Genomic DNA, 18,624 nt, shown 5'->3' with positions numbered 1-18,624 from the left:
AATGTTTTCAAATCCATAAAATAAAATATCACAAAAGAGATTAATTCAGTTGGTATAAAAATTTAATTTTTCTCATTCAAGTTTATATACTCCCCTAATATATAATATATAAACCCATTGGGGTTCTGTGGAACCTAGATTTAAGAAGAAAAAAACAGCCCAAAGTAATAGAAATTTCAGTTATTGATTAAAAAAAAAACAAAATAACTGGGTTCAAATCTCAGCTCTACTTAACTACCCATTATATTTTCTTGAGCAAGTTACTTCTATTCCTTGGACCTCAGTTTCCTCAGCTGTAAAATTATGAGGTTGGACTAGCTCTGATATGCTTGGATCCTAATGCATATTCTTTTTTTTAAAGTTTTTTTTTTGTTTTGTTGTGGTTTTTTTGCAAGGCAATAGGGTTAAGTGGCTTGTCCAAGGCCACACAGCTAGGTAATTATTAAGTGTCTGAGGCCAGATTTGAACTCAGGTACTCCTGAATCCAGGGCCGGTGCTCTATCCACTGTGCCACCAATTGCTCCCCCTAATGCATATTCTATAAGAAGTCTCCGTATCTAATTATACATTAATGGTTCCTTCCTTTTACTTGACCTAGAGTTTCTTTCCTTGTAATTAGTTTGCCTCCCCCAGAATCTTACTGACATTTGTAAATTATTGTTAATAACCATTTCTGCCATCATTACAACAGTTTTACATACCATGCTGCAGTATTTCAGGGTGGTCTTATTGGTGAACTATTGTACTTAGAAGATTAGAGAAATTCAGTTAAATAGAAAAGAATAGAATTAAGATAATAAGGAATACATTTTTAGTTTGGAGGATGAATCATTTTTTAAAAAGACTAAAAAAATAGAGTAGAAGAAGGACCAAAGTATTTGGAGTCAGATGATTGTATTCTCTCTCCTTCACTGATTTTGACTTTGAGAAGATCATTTTCCCCTCTGGACTTCAGTTTTCTCCTCTGTAAAAGTAGTTGATGGATTTAATGACATTTCCGAACCTTTCAATTCCTAAATCCTATGATCCCAATCAGGTGATTGTAATTCTCTTTGGATAATTCATTCAAAAAGGTTTACAGTGATAGAATAGAAACCCCCTGAAGACAGAGACAAATTCATTTTTGTCTTTATATTTCCAGTGCCTACCATCAGTTCATGGAACACAGAAAACACGTAATAATTACTTGTTGAATAGAATTGTATTAAATTTTACCCAGCAAGCAAAGGAAATAGAAAGTTTGTACATTGTCCAGTATAAGTATTTATTGATCTAATATACACCTGAAATGTTTCTTATTCTCATTCCCTACTGAAAATTAAATTGATTATTTTTCCTCTATATACCTTTAAAGATATTTCTGAAATTTAGTTTCTGTACTCTGCTAATGAACTTCTCCAATCTCAGGTGCCTTGTCCTGACCTTTCTATAGCCAGTGTTGTATCTGAACCATCTGAAACTGCAGGGAGTACAAATGCAGTCACAGAAGCCATAGAAAGAATTGGTCTTCTGGGAAGCAGGTACTTACAAAGGTTGATTTTTTTTTTTAAACTGAGTGAAGTAGTCATCAAATTACCTAGCTAGAACATTTTTGTTTTCATTCTACTGTATCTCCCTTAGTCATTTTAACTTCTATAATCTTCTTCTTCCTCTTGGGTAAACAAAAACTAAAAATTCCTTTCAGGAAAATGCCTTGTCCTTGTCTGCTCATACTTAATATGGGCAGAAATGCAAAACTCTGCATACCTTTACAACCACAAAAAAAGAATAAAAAGAAAAAGTTCCCTATCTGCTGAATGTAAGATAGAATTTTGGGATAATTGCTATTTGGAACTGTTTTATCAAGAGTGAACTTACATAAAGCCAAATGTGCTTCTTTCTATAATTATACATGCACACCAGTCCTTACTGTCCTAAAAGTAGGCAAAGTATTATGCTGAGTCTGGAGTGAGTGGGGTCTTCACCTTTGTTTGTATCTTGAACACTTTCAGCTGAAGCCCATAGTTTCAGAACAGTATCTTCACTATTCAGTCCCCTTTGAACTTCAGTTTTCTGATTAGTGTTTTTAAATGTATATACTAAAGTACATAAGATTCCAAAGGAAATCAATTTTGTTGAAATATAATTATCAAAATATTTTAAATAATACAAGGTCATGGAAAATGCCATCTACATTCAGTTCTAGAATTATGTGGTCTGAATGCAGACCAGCACATACAGTGTTTACTTTTTAAAACTTCGTTTCTGTTTTTTCTTTATTTCTGATAAGTTTTTCCCCCTTAGTTCTAATTCTTCTTTTGCAACATGCCTAATATGGAAATATGTTAAATTCTATTGTATATGAACAACCAATATAAGACTGTTTGCTGCCATGGGAATGGGGAAGGGGAAGGGAGGTGGTAAAAAAAAAAAAGCTTACAAAAGGATGAATATTGAAAACTATCTTTGCATGTAATTGGGGAAAAAATTTTTAAGAGAATTTTAAAAAAACAAAAACAAGGTCACAGAGCTCAAATTAATTATCCTCAGGCTTGGGTCAGAAACTTGTTTAGTCATTATTTCAGTCATATTTGATTTTTCATGACCCCCATATGGGTTTTTTTTTTTGACAAACATATTGACTGGAGTGCTTTGACATTTCCTTTTCCAGCTCATTTTACAGATGAGGAAACTGAGGCAAACAGTTAAGTGACTTGCCCAGGGCCACACAGCTAATTAGTGTCTCAGGCCATATTTGAATTCTCAGGAAGAGGAGTTTTCCTGACTCCCAGCATAGTGCTCTATCCTAGCTGCCCCTAGGTCCAAAAGACCTGGTTTTAAATCTTTGCTCAGATACTTCATAGCTCTGTTATCCTTTAGAAAGTCACTTAACTTCTCCCTATTGTTGTTTCTTCTTCTGTAAAATGGGGAAAATGTCTGTAAGACTTACCTAAGATTTTGTGAGGATTAAATTATACTTAGGTTAAGGAACTTCATATACCTGATTAATACTATAGAATTACTATCATTCTTGGAAACAGAACATGTTGTGGTTCACTTTCCAATAATTAAGATTTGTACAGGTTTAAAATGAATGACATGGGGCAGCTAGGTGGTGCAATGGATAGAGCACCAGTCTTGGAGTCAGGAGGACCTGAGTTCAAATCTGGACTCACATACTTAATAATTGCCTAGCTGTGTGACTTTGGGCAAGTCACTTAATCCCATTTCCTTAAATAAATTTTAAAAAGTTTTTAAATTAATGACCCTATAGAGAAAAGAGCTTGAAAATTTATTATAGACAGTGTGGTTGTTTGTCATCTTAACAGGTAGGGAGTTAGCCTTGCGGGTCTGAGTTATTGTCAAAGGAATTAGTACATTGAGTGAACAATATGACCTCCCTGGGTCTATGGATTCTGGAGATTACCTTTTAGTTCTAAAATTCTGTGATTCTGATTTCATCAAAACCAATATTCCTCTCTTAATGAACTCATCAGTATCTACCTGGAACTTGTTATGTAAAATTGTTTTTTGGGGGACAGTTTGTTCTAGAACTAGTTTAAACCAGAGAGCTCAATGCACTTGAAACCAAAGGACTTGTTTTCAAATTCTGATTCTGATATTTATTTACTATGTGTAATAGGAGGGTAAATTTACTCATCTTCCTATATCTCAAGTTTTCTCATTTTAAAAGTGGGAATAACAATAATGATGATGATGATGATGATGATGTTGATATTGATACTAGTAATATTTCAAAATTTGGAGGCAATAGATATGGATGCAAATTTAGCTATTCTACAACTTAAATGTGTGAACCTGGTCAAGGAAAGGCTATAATTTCTTCCTCTGTAAAATAGAGAAGCAAACTAGATAAGCTCTAAGATCCCTTCCAGCTCTAAATCTGTAATGCTGTAATCTATCTCCTTAGACTGTCTTAAGGAAAAACTCAACTTGGTAAACCTCAGAGTACCCAGGACCAGGAATTATTGTTATAAAAATGATTTTATCAATTATATATGAGGATTTCCCAACTTCCCAGTTGGACATAATTATCCCTAAGTGGGAGCAGTTAAGGTGGTACAGTGATTAGAGCCACCAGATCTAGAGTCAAGATGACCAGAGTTCACATCTGGCCTCACACACTTACTTAGCTGTGTGATCCTAGCCAAGTCACTTAAACCTATATGCCTCAGTAAAATGAACTAGAAAAGGAGATGGCAAACCACCCTATTATCTTTGCCATGAAAACCCTAAATGGACTAACAAAGAGTTGAACATGATTGAAATGACTGAACAACAACAATCCCTAAATGACATTAGGTATAGTATTATGTGGGGTGTGCCTTCATAAGCTTTCTGAATGTCATCTGATTATATTTTACCAAAATTTTCTTCTTTAACATTCATTGGCTCTGGAGCCAACATCTGAGGGGTATTTTATAGTGAGGTGCATGGTTGAATGAGGTGCATGATTCCTTTGGTTGGCTTGATCGGTACATATAGCAGGATGGAGTTTTTCATACATATTTTCTTCAGATTGCCTTATGGGAAAAAATCCCCCAAGATTCTACTCTAGATTCTTATTGGTTATATTTCTTTTCCATTGCTCCCCTTTCTTTGGGATGATAAAGATAAAGGCATTACTGGTCAGCATCTTCCAGTTACATATCTTTTGCTGTTAGATGTTTCCTGATAATTCAATCATATTTTAGGCAACAGAAGAAGCTTCTTGAAGTCCTTCAGGCAATTGAAAATGACCCTGACCATCTAAGTCATGTAAGATCTGAGGAACCTGTACTGGATCTTGAGGTGAGAAAATATGACCTATTCAAGCTTTGAAAAATGTTTAATAAAAACCTTCTCCGAAACTCCAGTTTCTGAGCAGTGGCATAAAGTGGTAAGAGCACCAGATCTGGAGTCAGATCATTTAGCATATCATAGGATTTAGGAATGGAAGAATCCTTAGGATTTAGGAATGGAAGAATCCTTAACAATCATCTAGTCCACAACTCCAGTTTTGTAGATGAAGAAACAAATCTCTCTGAACTCACTTTTGCTTTTTATGAAATAGGACTAATAATACTTTCACAATCCACCTCAGATATTAAAGGAGATAACTAGGTGAGGTAATGCCTGTAAAACACTTGCATCTATATAAGTGTTCTTTGTAAGTGATAATTATCATCAAAAAGCAAGCATTTTTCTGATCTGCAATTTAAAAAGCAAAGGCATTCAGAATTAGGAAGAAGGAGCATGGATTGGATCTTAAAAACTTAGAAGGTCTGTCTCATGTTATGCCTTACAACTCCTGACTTTGCATTTGTCTGATCTGATCACATTTTGTACTAATGGTTACTTGCTGCCAGGTAATAAAATACTCATTTTCACCCCAAAAGTCAGGAAGACTCTTACTTTAAAAAAAACTCAGGCAGCCTTTATATGATATTCCAGTGAGTACCATATCTGACGTGAACCTAGAGATCACCTTTGAGTTGGTGTGCACTCTGATAAAAGAACATCCGTGGCAAAAACAGTAACAGAATTGCTTTTTGACAGGGACATTTTCCTAGCTAATACAGCTTCTACATTTAGAAGCTAAATGGAAAGACTTTACTAATTGTATATTATATTAGGTGTGAATCCAGACTAGCCAGTCTGTAAGGCATTCTGCTTCCATCTGGCATCTTTCAAATTGCCAATTCATTCCCCTGTTTTTTAGCACCTCTTCAGCTGGTCATCTGGCCCTGGTAAAGCAAGGCATGAGCAGACCTTTTTCCCCTCAGGACCCTCACACAAGGTAGGTCAGGGTTGCTCCCTTCATCTTGCAAGCAGAGAAATCCTGGCAAAGAGAAAAAAATTGCCTGGACAGGACCATGTAAGTAATTCTTTTCAGAAAAAAAGTCTGTATTTTTCCTGGTGACTAAATAAAAGTCCTTAATTGCCAGTGGAAGATCTGCCCTTCCTCCCCTCATCAGTGTGGAATGGAAAGGGTAGCTACTCCAAATAATGGTTAGCAAAATAGAGTAGAAATATCACTTGGAGAACTTATTCTGATTCCAACTTGAGCCACCATATGACCTTGGGTAAATCACATTTCCTCCATGGGCTTCAGTTTCTTCACCTGTATATTCAGCGTTATATTAATATCCTAGAATTTTACAGATCTACACTAATGAGGTTATTAACTAAAATAAATAATGAACAGTTGTTGTTTATTTCTCGATCTCATTTACAGAGAGCACATGGGAAATTCTCTTTTAAGAGTCAATTGACCTATGGAGACAGGTGCCATATTCCAAGCCACAGAAGGGGTATTTGAAGGCCATTCTGTGATTTTTACTGTATGTTTGTGATATTCATGGAGATTTGCAAACAACTACAGATATAACTTGTGGACTTGTTTCATTTTATAACCATATTTTTACATAACAAAAGTTTGCCTTCTAAAATACTGCTTCCATATTATCTGTCTCATCAGTTAAAACAAAATCAATCCATTAATTAGCAAAAATTGCATTGCAATGGCAAACTAAGAAGATCTGAGTTCAAATGTGGCCTCAGACAAGTCAGTTAACCTCTTTTTCTGAGTTTCCTCATCCGTAAAATGATGATAATAATAATATCTACCTTCCAAGAACTGTTGTGAAGATTAAATGAGGAAATAATTGTTAAATGCTTAACACAGTATCTGACCCTTAGAAAGCACTAAGTAAATATTAGCTATTATTATTTATTTAACACTTAACAAATACCAGGCACTCTGTTAAGTACTAAACATATCAAGTTAAAATGAAAATCCCTACCCTCAAAGAGCTCATTTCTTTTTCTTTTACCCCCACTCTGTCTTATTCTCTCTCTCTCTCTCTCTCTCTCTCTCTCTCTCTCTCTCTCCCCTCTACCATAGTATAGTAATGGCCTGCTGAATATCATTAGCTTCTTCTATAAAAACACAATAGGAGATGTAACAATGTTATAGGGTTGCTTTGTCAAGGCTTGTGAAAGGGAGACAAAAGGTAGCCTTCCTGAGATCAGGAAAGACCTCCTGCAGAAGGAAGACTGAACCAGGCTTTAAATTCCTTGAGAAAGGAGGGAGAATATCCTAGGCATCACTGGCAAATTTTGGTGGGTGTTCAAGAGGGTCTAATGGAAGAAGTAGACAGATCCAGCTGGAGTAGAACTTGGGTGGCATGGTTGAGGCAGGGATTAGTGAGGGTAGTGCTCTTCAGCAGGGGGGAATTTAGTGTCATTTTCTTCTCCACCAGCTCCACCCCCCCCCCCCACATGAGAATAAAATACGGCTGTTAAAGCAAAACAGATTCCTACATTGGCCAAATCCAAAAATCTATGTTTGGCTCTGTATCTTAGCCTATTAGCTCTCTATCAGGATGTTTTATCCTTAGTTCTCTGGAACTCTGTTTGTCATATTGAAAAAGGAATTGGGGAAAATAAGATGATTTAGAATTTGGGGAATGAATCAAGTCAGACTGTTGTTGCTATTTTCAGTTGATTTAGTTATATCTGATTCTTTGTGACCTATTTGGGGTTTTCTTGTCCCAAATAACTGGAGAAGTTTGCCATTTTTTTCACCAGCTCATTTTACAGATGTGGAAACTTGGGCAAATAGGATTAAATGACTAGTAAGCTAGTAAGTGTCTGAGGCCAGATTTGAACTGACTTCAGATCTATCACTTTATCCACTGTACTACCTAGTTGCCCTTATTGGCAGCCTATCAGTGGATAATAGGAGATTTATTGCTAAATATAGTTGAGTAGACTATTTAATGTTTTGGTATGACCACATGGCCTCAGTAAGGCCTAGCATTAATTATCATAGAATTTAGAACTAAAAGGGGTAATTTTAATGTAGTCTAACTTCATATGACAAATGAGAGAATGGAAACTCATAGAAATTAAATGACCTGCTCATTATCACTTAGCTAGTTATTCATAGCACTACTAAATCTCAAGTAGTCTGACTCTGAATTCAGTGGGTTTCGGGTTTGTTTTTTTCAATATAAAATTTCCCAAAATCGTTAGAACTTGAATTCCAGTAGCAACATTAATTTCCTCAAGCTTTGGGTGAGTGACTTTCTAGTGTCCCTGAGAAAGTTGACCATTATCAAACTAATCAACCTCTAACACTGTTACATCTTCTATTGTGTTTTTATAGAAGAAGCTAATGATATTCAGCAGGCTATTACTATATGAAAGAAAAGACAGAAAAAGAAAGAGAGTAAGACAGAGAAGGTGTAAGAGAGAGACAATAAAAAAAATGAGAGAGAGAGAGAGAGAGAGAGACACTATTCCTGCCCCGCTGCCATAGAGATATAAAGGTAGTAAAATAAATGGGATAAATCTTTTTTTGATATGTGATTGACAGAAATGGTAAACAATACACCCAGTGAAGAAGAGAAACTCTTGACCCTGTAGAGTCTCAACATCCATGCTGTGTTTTTATTAGTTGCCTTTTTTTCCCTTAAGGATACATTGAGAACCAAAGTAGAAGAGATAAAAGATGCCATTTATGTGACTATGGAAATCCTGTCCAACTGGGGAAATGAGGTCTGTGTGGGTCTGACAGAAGTTGAATTCTTTGACCTCAACAATGAAAAGGTGTTTGTGTCACCTCATGATGTGGATATCCGAAATACTGACAAGCCTGGAAACTTGAGCTGTCTTGTCAATAGAAACCTGACTGTAAGTTTGTGCTTATTTCTTTCCTTTTATGTGCTTAATGTATTTGACACTTTTACTCAGAGGAGCTTAAAAGTTAATTAGTCTTTAATTCCCCACAAAATTACTGTGAGAAAGACAAGACAAAACATCCAAATATATTCTCTCTCATATATCCTATTCCATAGATCCTGATCTTTGTGATTATGAGTCATTTTTATGGGCCCTTGGACTTTAAAGCTGTTGAGGATTTCTTATCTCAAAGAGTCAATGAAGCATAAAGACCTACTTTAAGTTTTTTTACTGAAACTTTTATTTTTTTTCAATTAACAAGCATTATTTTTCTCCCTCTCCCACTTTTCTTGTTTAAAAAAATAAGGAAAAATTATGTATATTAAAGCAAGGCAGTTTCTTGTATTGACCATGTTCAAAAATGTATATTTCTTTGTCTTGGACCCATTAACTCAGCAAATGAATAATCTGCTTCATTCTTGGTACTCTGGAGCCGTAGTTAATATTTATATTGTTTAGAGTTCTTAGTCTTCCAAATTTGTCTGTCTTCACAATGTTGATATTATTATATAAATTCTTTTCCTGGTCTGTTCACTTTACCCTGTGTCAATTCTGCATTTTTTCCCAAGTTTCTCTGAAACTGTTTTCTTAACCATTTCTTAAAGCATAATGATATTCCGTTATATTTATATGCCATAATTTATCCAACCATTCCTTAATTGATGGGCTTTGCTTTCAATTCTTTACTGCTGCCAAAATCACTTCTATAATTTTTTTAAAAATAAAAATGGATCTTTTCCCTTTTTCTTTGAAAATAGGATCTAGGCCTAGTGTGATATATTACTAGGTAAAAGAATACGCACAGTTTGATAACTTTTGGTCATAGTATCAAATTGCTTTCTAAAATGACTGAACCAATTCACAACTCCACTACTGGTGCATTATTGTATTTTGTTTTCCTGTAGCCCTTTCAACATTAGTCAATTGTCCTTTTATGTTGTATTTGCCAAAGGATTGATTTTGTTTTCCTTTCTATTCCTATCATTACTTTTTTTTAGGCTTTTGCAAGGCAGTGGGGTTAAGTGGCTTGCCCAAGGCCACACAGCTAAGTAATTAAGTGTCTGAGGCTGGATTTGAATTCAGGTGCTCCTGACTCCAGGGCCAGTGCTCTATCTACTGCGCCACCTAGCCACCCCCCATCATTACTTTTTCCCCTTATAGGCTGATCATAGCTTAGAGATAGGCAGAGGAATGTAGGATTATTGCAGTAGGAAACAAGGATACCTTGAGGTTTGTGAAGAGAATGAATAAAATGATAAAAGTAATTCTTGGGGAAAATTGACAGGAGGTAGCAGGTGACAAGGGAGAGAACAGGGAGCTCAGCAAGGAGGTGATTTAAAAAATTCATGCATGAAGCATGATCACATTGGATGAATGTATTTCTTTGTTACAAAGAAAGTTTCATTTTCAAAGGTTTGGGATTAGGGAACATGGCTATTCTATGTTTTTAAGGGTGGGGTTCAGTACTCAAACTTTAAAAAAAAATTCCAGACTGTGAGGTAAAGAGGCCTGACCCAATATAATGGCAGTGGTTATAAAGAAGCATGGTAAGCATTTCAGAAAAAAATAAAAATCGTCGTAACTGGCTAGTTGTGAGGGATATAGAATTCTAAATCAAAGATTTTGACCCCCCCCCACTCACTAGGAAAATGGTGGTGCTAATGTTTGAAAGTTTCAAGGAGACTGTCAGAAGTGGGGAAAGGAAATAGATTCAATTAAAAAAAACTAGAATGATCATAGGATCATAAATTTAGAATTGTCACTGACCCCAAAGTTCATAAAATTTTTCAAATGAGGAAGCAGGCTCAAAGAGGTTAAGAGACTTACTTATGGTCACATAGCTAGAGTTTAGGGGAAGGAATGCAAGGAAACATTTTAAAGGTTTGGCTGATACTAACCAGCAAATTGCATGTAAGAAGTTATCAGTGACTCAAGTCCAGCTGAAGAGGGATACTTATACTCTCAAAGATTATTACTAGGCCTGGTATGATTTCCAAGACAAATATCTTTTGATTTTATTATTAAATTGGAAACATGAGCCAGATTTACAAATGACTTCATATTGATTAGAGATAGCCAACATTTCAGCTGAAATAGAATTCAAAATGGCCTCCAAAAAATTTAGAAAAAATGTTCATCCAGAGAATCAAAAGCACAGGTATAGGATATATAGGAAGAAGTATACACTGGCCTAACCATGGCTAATATATTTAGATGCATACCCATACTGTGATCTGCTCACTCTATCACTGGTCAGACTACTTTTGGCCTCTTATCTTGTGAAACCTAGAAAGAATATAGGAAGGAACAATAGAACTAACTATTCAAAGAATGAAAACAGAGAATTCATAGACTGGAGGGGGGACCTTTTGAAAGGGAGTTTAATATATTTTTTAAGTATACAAAAAAATTATAAAAACACAAAAGCCATCTTTTCCCCAGTAGGCCAAAGGAAAGAAAATGGCAATCAAAGCTTATTTATGATTTAGCATTCTTCTCTTTCTCTAAAAGAGTGAGTTGATCCTAGTCTAGTAATGAAGATTATGGAAACAAACATTATCTCTTAAGTGTTAGTAGAAAGAGCTTTAAGCCCAGGAGTCAGGAAGGACATTTTCATTCTTCCCATGACTATCATTTTACTGTTCTAAGCCTCAGTTTCTTTTTACTCTTCTATAAAGGATGAGATTAGAACAGCCTTATGTTCATTTCCTTTCTGTGATTCTAAGTCCTTGGAAAATAAGTCAGGTAATTATCCACCTCAGATGACTTAATTAAGTATCCATCTGCCTAGAAGATGTGACCTTTTAAGTTACTGTCTAGCACTATGATTCTAATCTGTAAAACAATAACCTTTGTTTCTGAAACTTAGTTTAGCTCACTGTCTTCCACACCATTGGTTCTAATAGCTCCAACATTTTGGAAACACAATGCATAGATATAAGCATCACAAGGGTAATAAAAAGAACCATTGCATTTGATGTTGACCAATTTCTTGATTATTATGCCTTTTTCCTGTGGTTGCCTAAAGCTGTGAAACATTGCCATGTGACCACAGTAGGAATTTTGGCACCTACTCCGTGAGATTTCTTTTGGCATTACTATTGTGACATAAGGCAGCTGTCCTCACCCTGGGTTCAGGGCCTAAATCTCTAAGTCCACACTGAGAGTAGACTAAATTCTACCTTTTGGCACAAAGTCTTTCTGTACCACTGGCTTTACACACTAACTCCTCAGTCCCAAATTCCAGCCTTGGGCCTGGTCCACTAGAACATGCTGCCTTTCAGAGATATTTGTAATAAGTGTCCCTGTGAGAGAAGCATGCTCAGAGAGAGAAACATTCTAAAGATCAAGTATTGAGGGGGAGTAGGAGGGAGGGGCAGACAAGATAAAGTACTTCAAAGGGCAGTTGGGCACTTGTCTTGGAGAGTAACCTGTATGATTTTATACTTTTATAAGGAGACTGCTATCTTTTGAAATTATACCTACTAGCATAGGATTAAGGAAATTTTTCTGACATGGTTTTTGCAGGTGGTTCAACCCTTAAAAACCTAATGACTACCTAGCCTTTTATCTTTGAAAGATTAAATTTGTGGGAACTGAATCTCAAAGATTTTATGGCTAGAGGACCTCAATTATACATAGATTAATATTCTTGAACTTTCTGTGTGATTGTTATTGCTGACTCCTCTTCATTCCTCTAACTGACAGAAATGAGAAGGAAGATCAGTTATAAGACCAAGGTTGGGATTTATTGAGTTCCATTTGTCAAGTAGCCATGGAAGCCCATTTCAGAATCAGAATTTAAAAACTAGGGATGAGCTACTGCCTCCATCACTCCCACCCCTCCTCTGGAATTTTTAGTGCCTTGTATACTCCATCCAAACTTCCTAGAATAGAAAAAGTTCATGTGTGGCTTATGGAACTTGCCCAAATTAGTCATAAGCCTTCAAACTGTCTCTTTCTCTCTCTCTTGTAAAAACAATTTTCTCTCTGCTCTGAAAGGCACCATTGTCACAAGTAGAAACCATCTTTGTTCTCAGAAGCAGCTGGAGTCCCAGGCATCCAAATTTCTGGGGTCCTGAACAGGTCCAGATGCTGCCATTCACCTCTTTCACAGGACTTGGGCAAGTATTGGGCCCATTTTCAATGACAAGGAAAGCCCAGTAGAGACATGCTGGAGTACAGGATGTTCCTCTTCTTAAATAAAACTGAAGTTCTCAAGGAGTACAGTGCCAAACACATAGTTGAACTGTGAAACAAATATGAATTGATAATGATGATGGTGATGATGATAATGATGCTGATGATGATGATGATGATGATGATAAAGATAATCCTCTGAAGACTAATAGAATGGAAATTTGAATGATTATCAAATACTTATTTGAGAAAAGTTTCCATATATATGTAGTTTGTGAGGTTTTTTTCCCCCCTTCTCTGTTCAAAATAAATCCTATCAATAGTATGAAATATTGCTGATGCAAATTTATTCAGGAAAACAACTTAGATTTGGCTGTGAGTGGTACATAGCATAGTTAGCTCATTGGGAGGTGAGACATTCTGCAGGGTTAGGACCTATAAAATAAGAGAAATAAATCCCAAGGTATAATACATTGGTTTCATCCAAGGGTTGAATATATCATTTTTTTTTATTTTATAAGGCTTAAAAAAACTTAAAAGTCTTCATTTGTCAGTTGAACAGTAACTTCTTTCTCATCCTCTTCCCTCCCCCATTTTCCCTGGGCTACACAAAGCTGATTAAGTTGATTAAAATAGACCAAATGATGACCCTGCTTTTGCAATTCATCATGGATAGCAAATCAGAGGGGAATGAACTGACTTCCTGCCAGATACAAGGGTCAGAAGCCTGCAGCTATATATAGAGGAAGTGGCATGAGAGCCAGCTTTCTGTGATGGCTCCTGCCCTTTGCTCTTCCTAATTAGATGAAGAATTAATCATAGATATTTACTTTGGAGAAAACAGAAGATGTACTCATGGGTTTCTTTGCTCATTGATTTTCAGAGTACTAAAGAGCTATCTTTGTGGACCTGTCCTTTCCACCCTCCAGTTCAGCTTTTCTTTATCATTCGCAATACTCGACAATCCTATGAGTTTGGCATCTCCAAAATCAAGCTTTGGAATTACTGGACAACTTATAGTGTAAGTAATGACTCAGTTTCTTGCTGTGTTGAACTGCTTAAAAGTACCCAGTTCAGGGGTTGGCCCAATTCTTGAAGTTGTTAATCAGGTATGGAGACGCCCCCTCCTTATCCACCCTGACTGTGGTAGAAGAAGGAGGGAAGTCAGGTAGATTGGAATTGTATTCATGCTTATACCCTAGTGTCCTCATGTTTTGGAATTTGGAATTACAATTATTAGAACATCCTTTATGAGGCAAAATAATAAGCTACAAAGTATGTCTTTCTTAGCTCAACTAAGAGCCTTTTTGCTAGAAAGAATGTTTACAGAAGAGTGTGATGGTTTCATTCACTACTTCCCACTTCACTGGTTCGAATTTGGTCCTCAGACTTGGTTCGCATTGTATACTGGCTGCAGGATAAAATGTGTTGTTGCATACCAGTGTCCTTACATTGATAAGACCATTTGTCTGGTGCATTAGCTCATGATGGCACCCATTCGGGAATGGGTTATGAAATGATGATACCCTAGTCCACAGTAATGTAGCTTATTGCTGACACAGTATTGCAAACACTGAGTGATGAGTGAAAGAGGATTTTATTTATTGGATTACAAAGGAAGATTAGTTTCATTCTTTATGCCTGGATCTCTTTTCTGTCCAGAAATGCCAGTGTATAGAAACAATTTCAGATTGGAGAGGTGGTCTTAAGTACAAGGTTCTGCATAAGAGTTTTGTATCATTGCATGTATTTCCAGAGATGTTTCCTGCAAAGATTAAACGTTTGAATGGTATTTTTAAAATACAAAACGAATCTGGAGGATTTGAGTTCCTTGACAAGGGCTACTGCTTATGAAATAATAACCCATCTGTTTTCAGAATGTATTGGGGGAAGAAAAACACAAACAAATATTACTGGAGGTTAATTTGGTTTGATATTTTCAGTATCAAGATATTATTGCAAAATTTTCAATAAAAATGTTTATTAGAATTGTAGCATTGTAGAATATATGAATCTTGTCAATACTGTGTTTTATCCATTTAAAATATAGAGAAGAAAAATTAAATTTTGGATAGCTGATTTAGTCTGCTTAGAATGTGATAAAATCAGTAATGGAAAAAGTGAGAATCATTTCTTATTTTAAGATGTGCTACTTTTTTGAGCAGACCTTGGTTTTTTAATTTATGGTCTAATATTTCTTCCCCAATTTAAATTTTACCTAATTCTCCTGATGGGTAGCTATGCACTCAAAATCCCATTTTCACTTTGTATATTTTAGAGGATGTTGAAGACATGACCCTTTACTTATGGTGTTGGAAAGTGTTACATGGATGGTATTGTGTATGGAATATACATACATTATTGGAAACCTGTTACATTTCTCTAGTGTAGTGGAAAGGCCTTGTGGACATACCTATGAATCTAGGGAAGTAAGGCATAAATGTGACCTAACTGTAAGAGTACTGACCCAAAAGTCAATGGGAAGATTTAGGAGGAACACAGGAACTAACAAGAGGAACAAAGATCAAATAGACACTGGTTATAATGGAAAGGTGGCACTTCAGGTTACTGTGGTTCTGCAGATAATATGCCAATGACTCGCTGAGCTAGCTGGACCCAGATGCTCCTATAGTGAGATTTGGATTGGAGTGCAACTTCATGGAGCATAGGAACATGACTTCTGGACACTGTTGTTGAGGACAGGGAATGTTAATGTTTTTCTTTGTATTTCTAGTGTCTGGCACAGTACCTGGAACATCTGGGTCCAAATTTATGTATGGGGTGTTCTGGGAGAACTAGCACTTCTGCAGTGAGGGCTTGCCAAGTCCTTTTCAGGGCTGCTCATCTACCTTGTCCACCTGATTCACCCAATTCTTACAAATGGCTCCAAGAAACTGTAGAATGTGCAGTGATTACATCACAGTAAACTGTATCAGCAGATGAACTAAACTAGATTGAGGATAATTGAGGGGTCTCAAACCCATTGGTGAGTTAGGGAAGTGTCCACCACAAGCATGTGAAGACTTCCATTGGCAAAAGAGGCAAATAAGAACAATTTGTTCCAAAAGCCATGAAGGTGACTGAAGCAGGTGCTGTGCATTGTTTAAGAGCTTGACCAGACATCAAAGACCTTTGTCCTGCCATTGGACTCTTCTCAGAAAGAAAGTGAGACTAACAATTTTGTTACCTCAATCCACTTCATGCACAAGTCAAGTCATCACCCATGATGACATTGGTACTCTTTGAAAGCGAAGATCAACAACAAAAAATTGCCACTGAAACGTTGCCACAATACTTTTACTTCTCCCTGCTTAATTCTGTATCCTACTCTCTTCAATGACTAATGTCAACTTTCTCTTCTCTCATCAAGCCTCTCACAATACTTCTTTCTTCAATCCTCTGGCCTTAGATTCAGACTTCATGTTTTACTGAAAAAAAATCAAGCTACTCACTCTCTTTTCTTCTCTGTATCCCATACAACTGTTCTACTTCTTCATTTCTCACATGCCCTTGACATCCCTTCCCACCATCTCCTCCCAGATGAAGATGTAACTCCTCTTCTCCCTTAGGCTAACTCCTCCACATGTACTTTTCTTCAAAAGATTACCCCCATTATCGTTTTTGTCTCTCTCAAATTTTCACTCTCCCTATTTACAGACCCCTTCACTGCTGCCTTCAAATGGGTCCAAGTCTTTCCATCCTTAAACAGTCTTCATTATATCCTATTATTCATGATAACTGTCATCCTATGTCTTCCATTTGTCAAACACTCCTCAAAAGCTATTCATACAAGATGCTTATTCTTTTCTTCTCACTCTCTCCTGAACTCTTTTTGGTTTCTGACCTCATCACTGAATTGAAACTACTCTTCCCCACAGTTACTAAGGCTCTTGTGTCAGATCTAATATCTTCTCAATTCTCATTTTCCTAAATATCTCTAAAACAATATTCACTGTGCTCTGGGTTTTCATGATTCTCTTTGTCTCCCCCCCCCCCCCCATCTCTCTGTCTCTGTCTCTCTTGGTTCTACTACTTATCTAATCTTTTCTTTAGTCTCCTGTGTTGGATTATCATCCATACCATGTTCACTAACTGTGAGGGTCCTGCCCAGGCTCTGTCTTGGGCTCTCTTTCCTCTCTAAACTCATTTGATGACCTCATTAACTAATTCAATTATGGCGAGAACATCACCATTCTTCTGGTCACCCAAGGGTTCAGTTTTCATCTCAATGTAGATTACTCCCAGTCTTTCTCTCGATTCACTGCCTATTGGAAATTTCAGGATAAATGTCCCTTAGGCACCTCAAACAGTTCATTATTCACTTCCCACCCCAAACCCACTCCTCTCCTAGATTTCCCTGTTTCTGTCCACGTACCACCCAGATACATAACCTGGGGGTTATTCTCCCTCCATACTTTTTTTTAGGGTTTTTTTTTATTTTTGCAAGGCAAATGGGGTTAAGTGGGTTGCCCAAGGCCATATAACTAGGTAATTATTAAGTATCTGAGACCGGATTTGAACTCAAGTACTCCTGACTCCAGGGCCGGTGCTCTATCCACTGCGCCACCTAGCTGCCCCGTTCTCCCTCTATACTTTCACCCACATAGTCATCCCCTGGAAGATCTTATCACTTCTTTCTCCTCATCTTTTATAAATGTACCTTCATCACTCATGCAGTTGACCTCTCCTTGGACCACTACAGTAATTTTCTAATTTGTTTCCCTGACTTATCTTCCCACTCTGACCTATCTATCCTCCACATAGCTGTCAAAGAGATTTTCCTAAAGTACAGGTGTAACTATTATGAACTCCAGATAATCCCTGTGATCTGTAGGATTAAGCATAGGTTCATCTGTTTGGCCTTTGGCTGCCTCCTTAATTTCCAAACCATCTACACATATGTCTGTTCCTTGCCTTGAAGGATAACCATTTCCTTAGAGGGTTCTGAGTTGGTAGTAAGATCCTTGAGAGTAGGATCATTTCATTTTTGTCTTTCTATCCCCCAGCAATTTATCCACAATCAATGCTTGTTGAAATGAAACAGCAGACATCCATCTGTAGCTACATTAGCTGAAACTTGAATGCAAGGCCAGCTTCATGTAGCAGAGATATAAAAACACTTGTAAACCCACCAGAAATTGGGTGCTATCAATTATGTGAGCCCTACGTAGAATTTAAAAAGTCTCTCCATGATCCTGCTCTCTAATCCTTCAGTAGACTGGGACTCAATTTCTGTCTGATTCCAGCACCAATTTAGGCTTTTGATCCATCCATTCCCTCCTATTTCCAGCCCCTCAGAGGCTCATCATTCCAAATACCTAGCAGTAGATTCCAGCTTTTCACAGTGAATCCAGTATTTCTAGCCCCTTTACTGAGCAAAAACCTTGCAGTTATGTAGACTATAGCCATAGTAGATCCTGTGGGGGGCGGGGTGGGGCAGGGGAGGAATTGTCCAGTTTTGTTTTGTATGGCATGTTATTTCCCTTGTTTGTTTTTTCTAAATCAAGATTCATCTGGAAGCCTAGATACCTCCTAGAGTTACAGCTCTTAAAATTTTGCTTGAAACGTTGGTACATTATCTGTGAAGATGAGAAGACTCAGAAGGGACAATGTAGCTGCCTTCAAATATTTGAAAGGCTGTCATAGAAGAGAGACAGAGATTAAAATTGTTCCATTTGGACTCAGAGGGTAAAGCTAGGAATGCTAGGTGAAAGGAGGAGAATTTAAGAAAGGAGAATGTAAATTTGATGATAGAGA

At 36.8% G+C, this 18,624-nt stretch overlaps 1 protein-coding gene across 5 annotated transcripts in view; it reads left to right on the top strand.

Moving 5' to 3' along the window:
- KATNIP (katanin interacting protein) overlaps positions 1-18,624 on the top strand; it is a 246,741-nt gene that overhangs the window by 145,093 nt on the left and 83,024 nt on the right. For 3 of the 5 annotated variants that reach the window (XM_074197385.1, XM_074197380.1, XM_074197381.1), the window contains 5 exons: positions 1,408-1,520; positions 4,695-4,791; positions 5,702-5,779; positions 8,464-8,679; positions 13,751-13,888. In XM_074197385.1, coding sequence (XP_074053486.1) covers positions 1,408-1,520; positions 4,695-4,791; positions 5,702-5,779; positions 8,464-8,679; positions 13,751-13,888 — 642 coding nt within the window. The remainder of the gene's footprint in view (positions 1-1,407; positions 1,521-4,694; positions 4,792-5,701; positions 5,780-8,463; positions 8,680-13,750; positions 13,889-18,624) is intronic. The other 2 variants (XM_074197384.1, XM_074197382.1) reach the window with 1 other exon arrangement.

This window comes from Macrotis lagotis, chromosome 8 (genome assembly GCF_037893015.1).
Source record: "Macrotis lagotis isolate mMagLag1 chromosome 8, bilby.v1.9.chrom.fasta, whole genome shotgun sequence".
Lineage (NCBI taxonomy): Eukaryota > Metazoa > Chordata > Mammalia > Peramelemorphia > Peramelidae > Macrotis > Macrotis lagotis.
The sequence above is the reverse complement of the archived record's forward strand: the minus strand, read 5'-3'. Positions and strand labels throughout refer to the sequence as shown.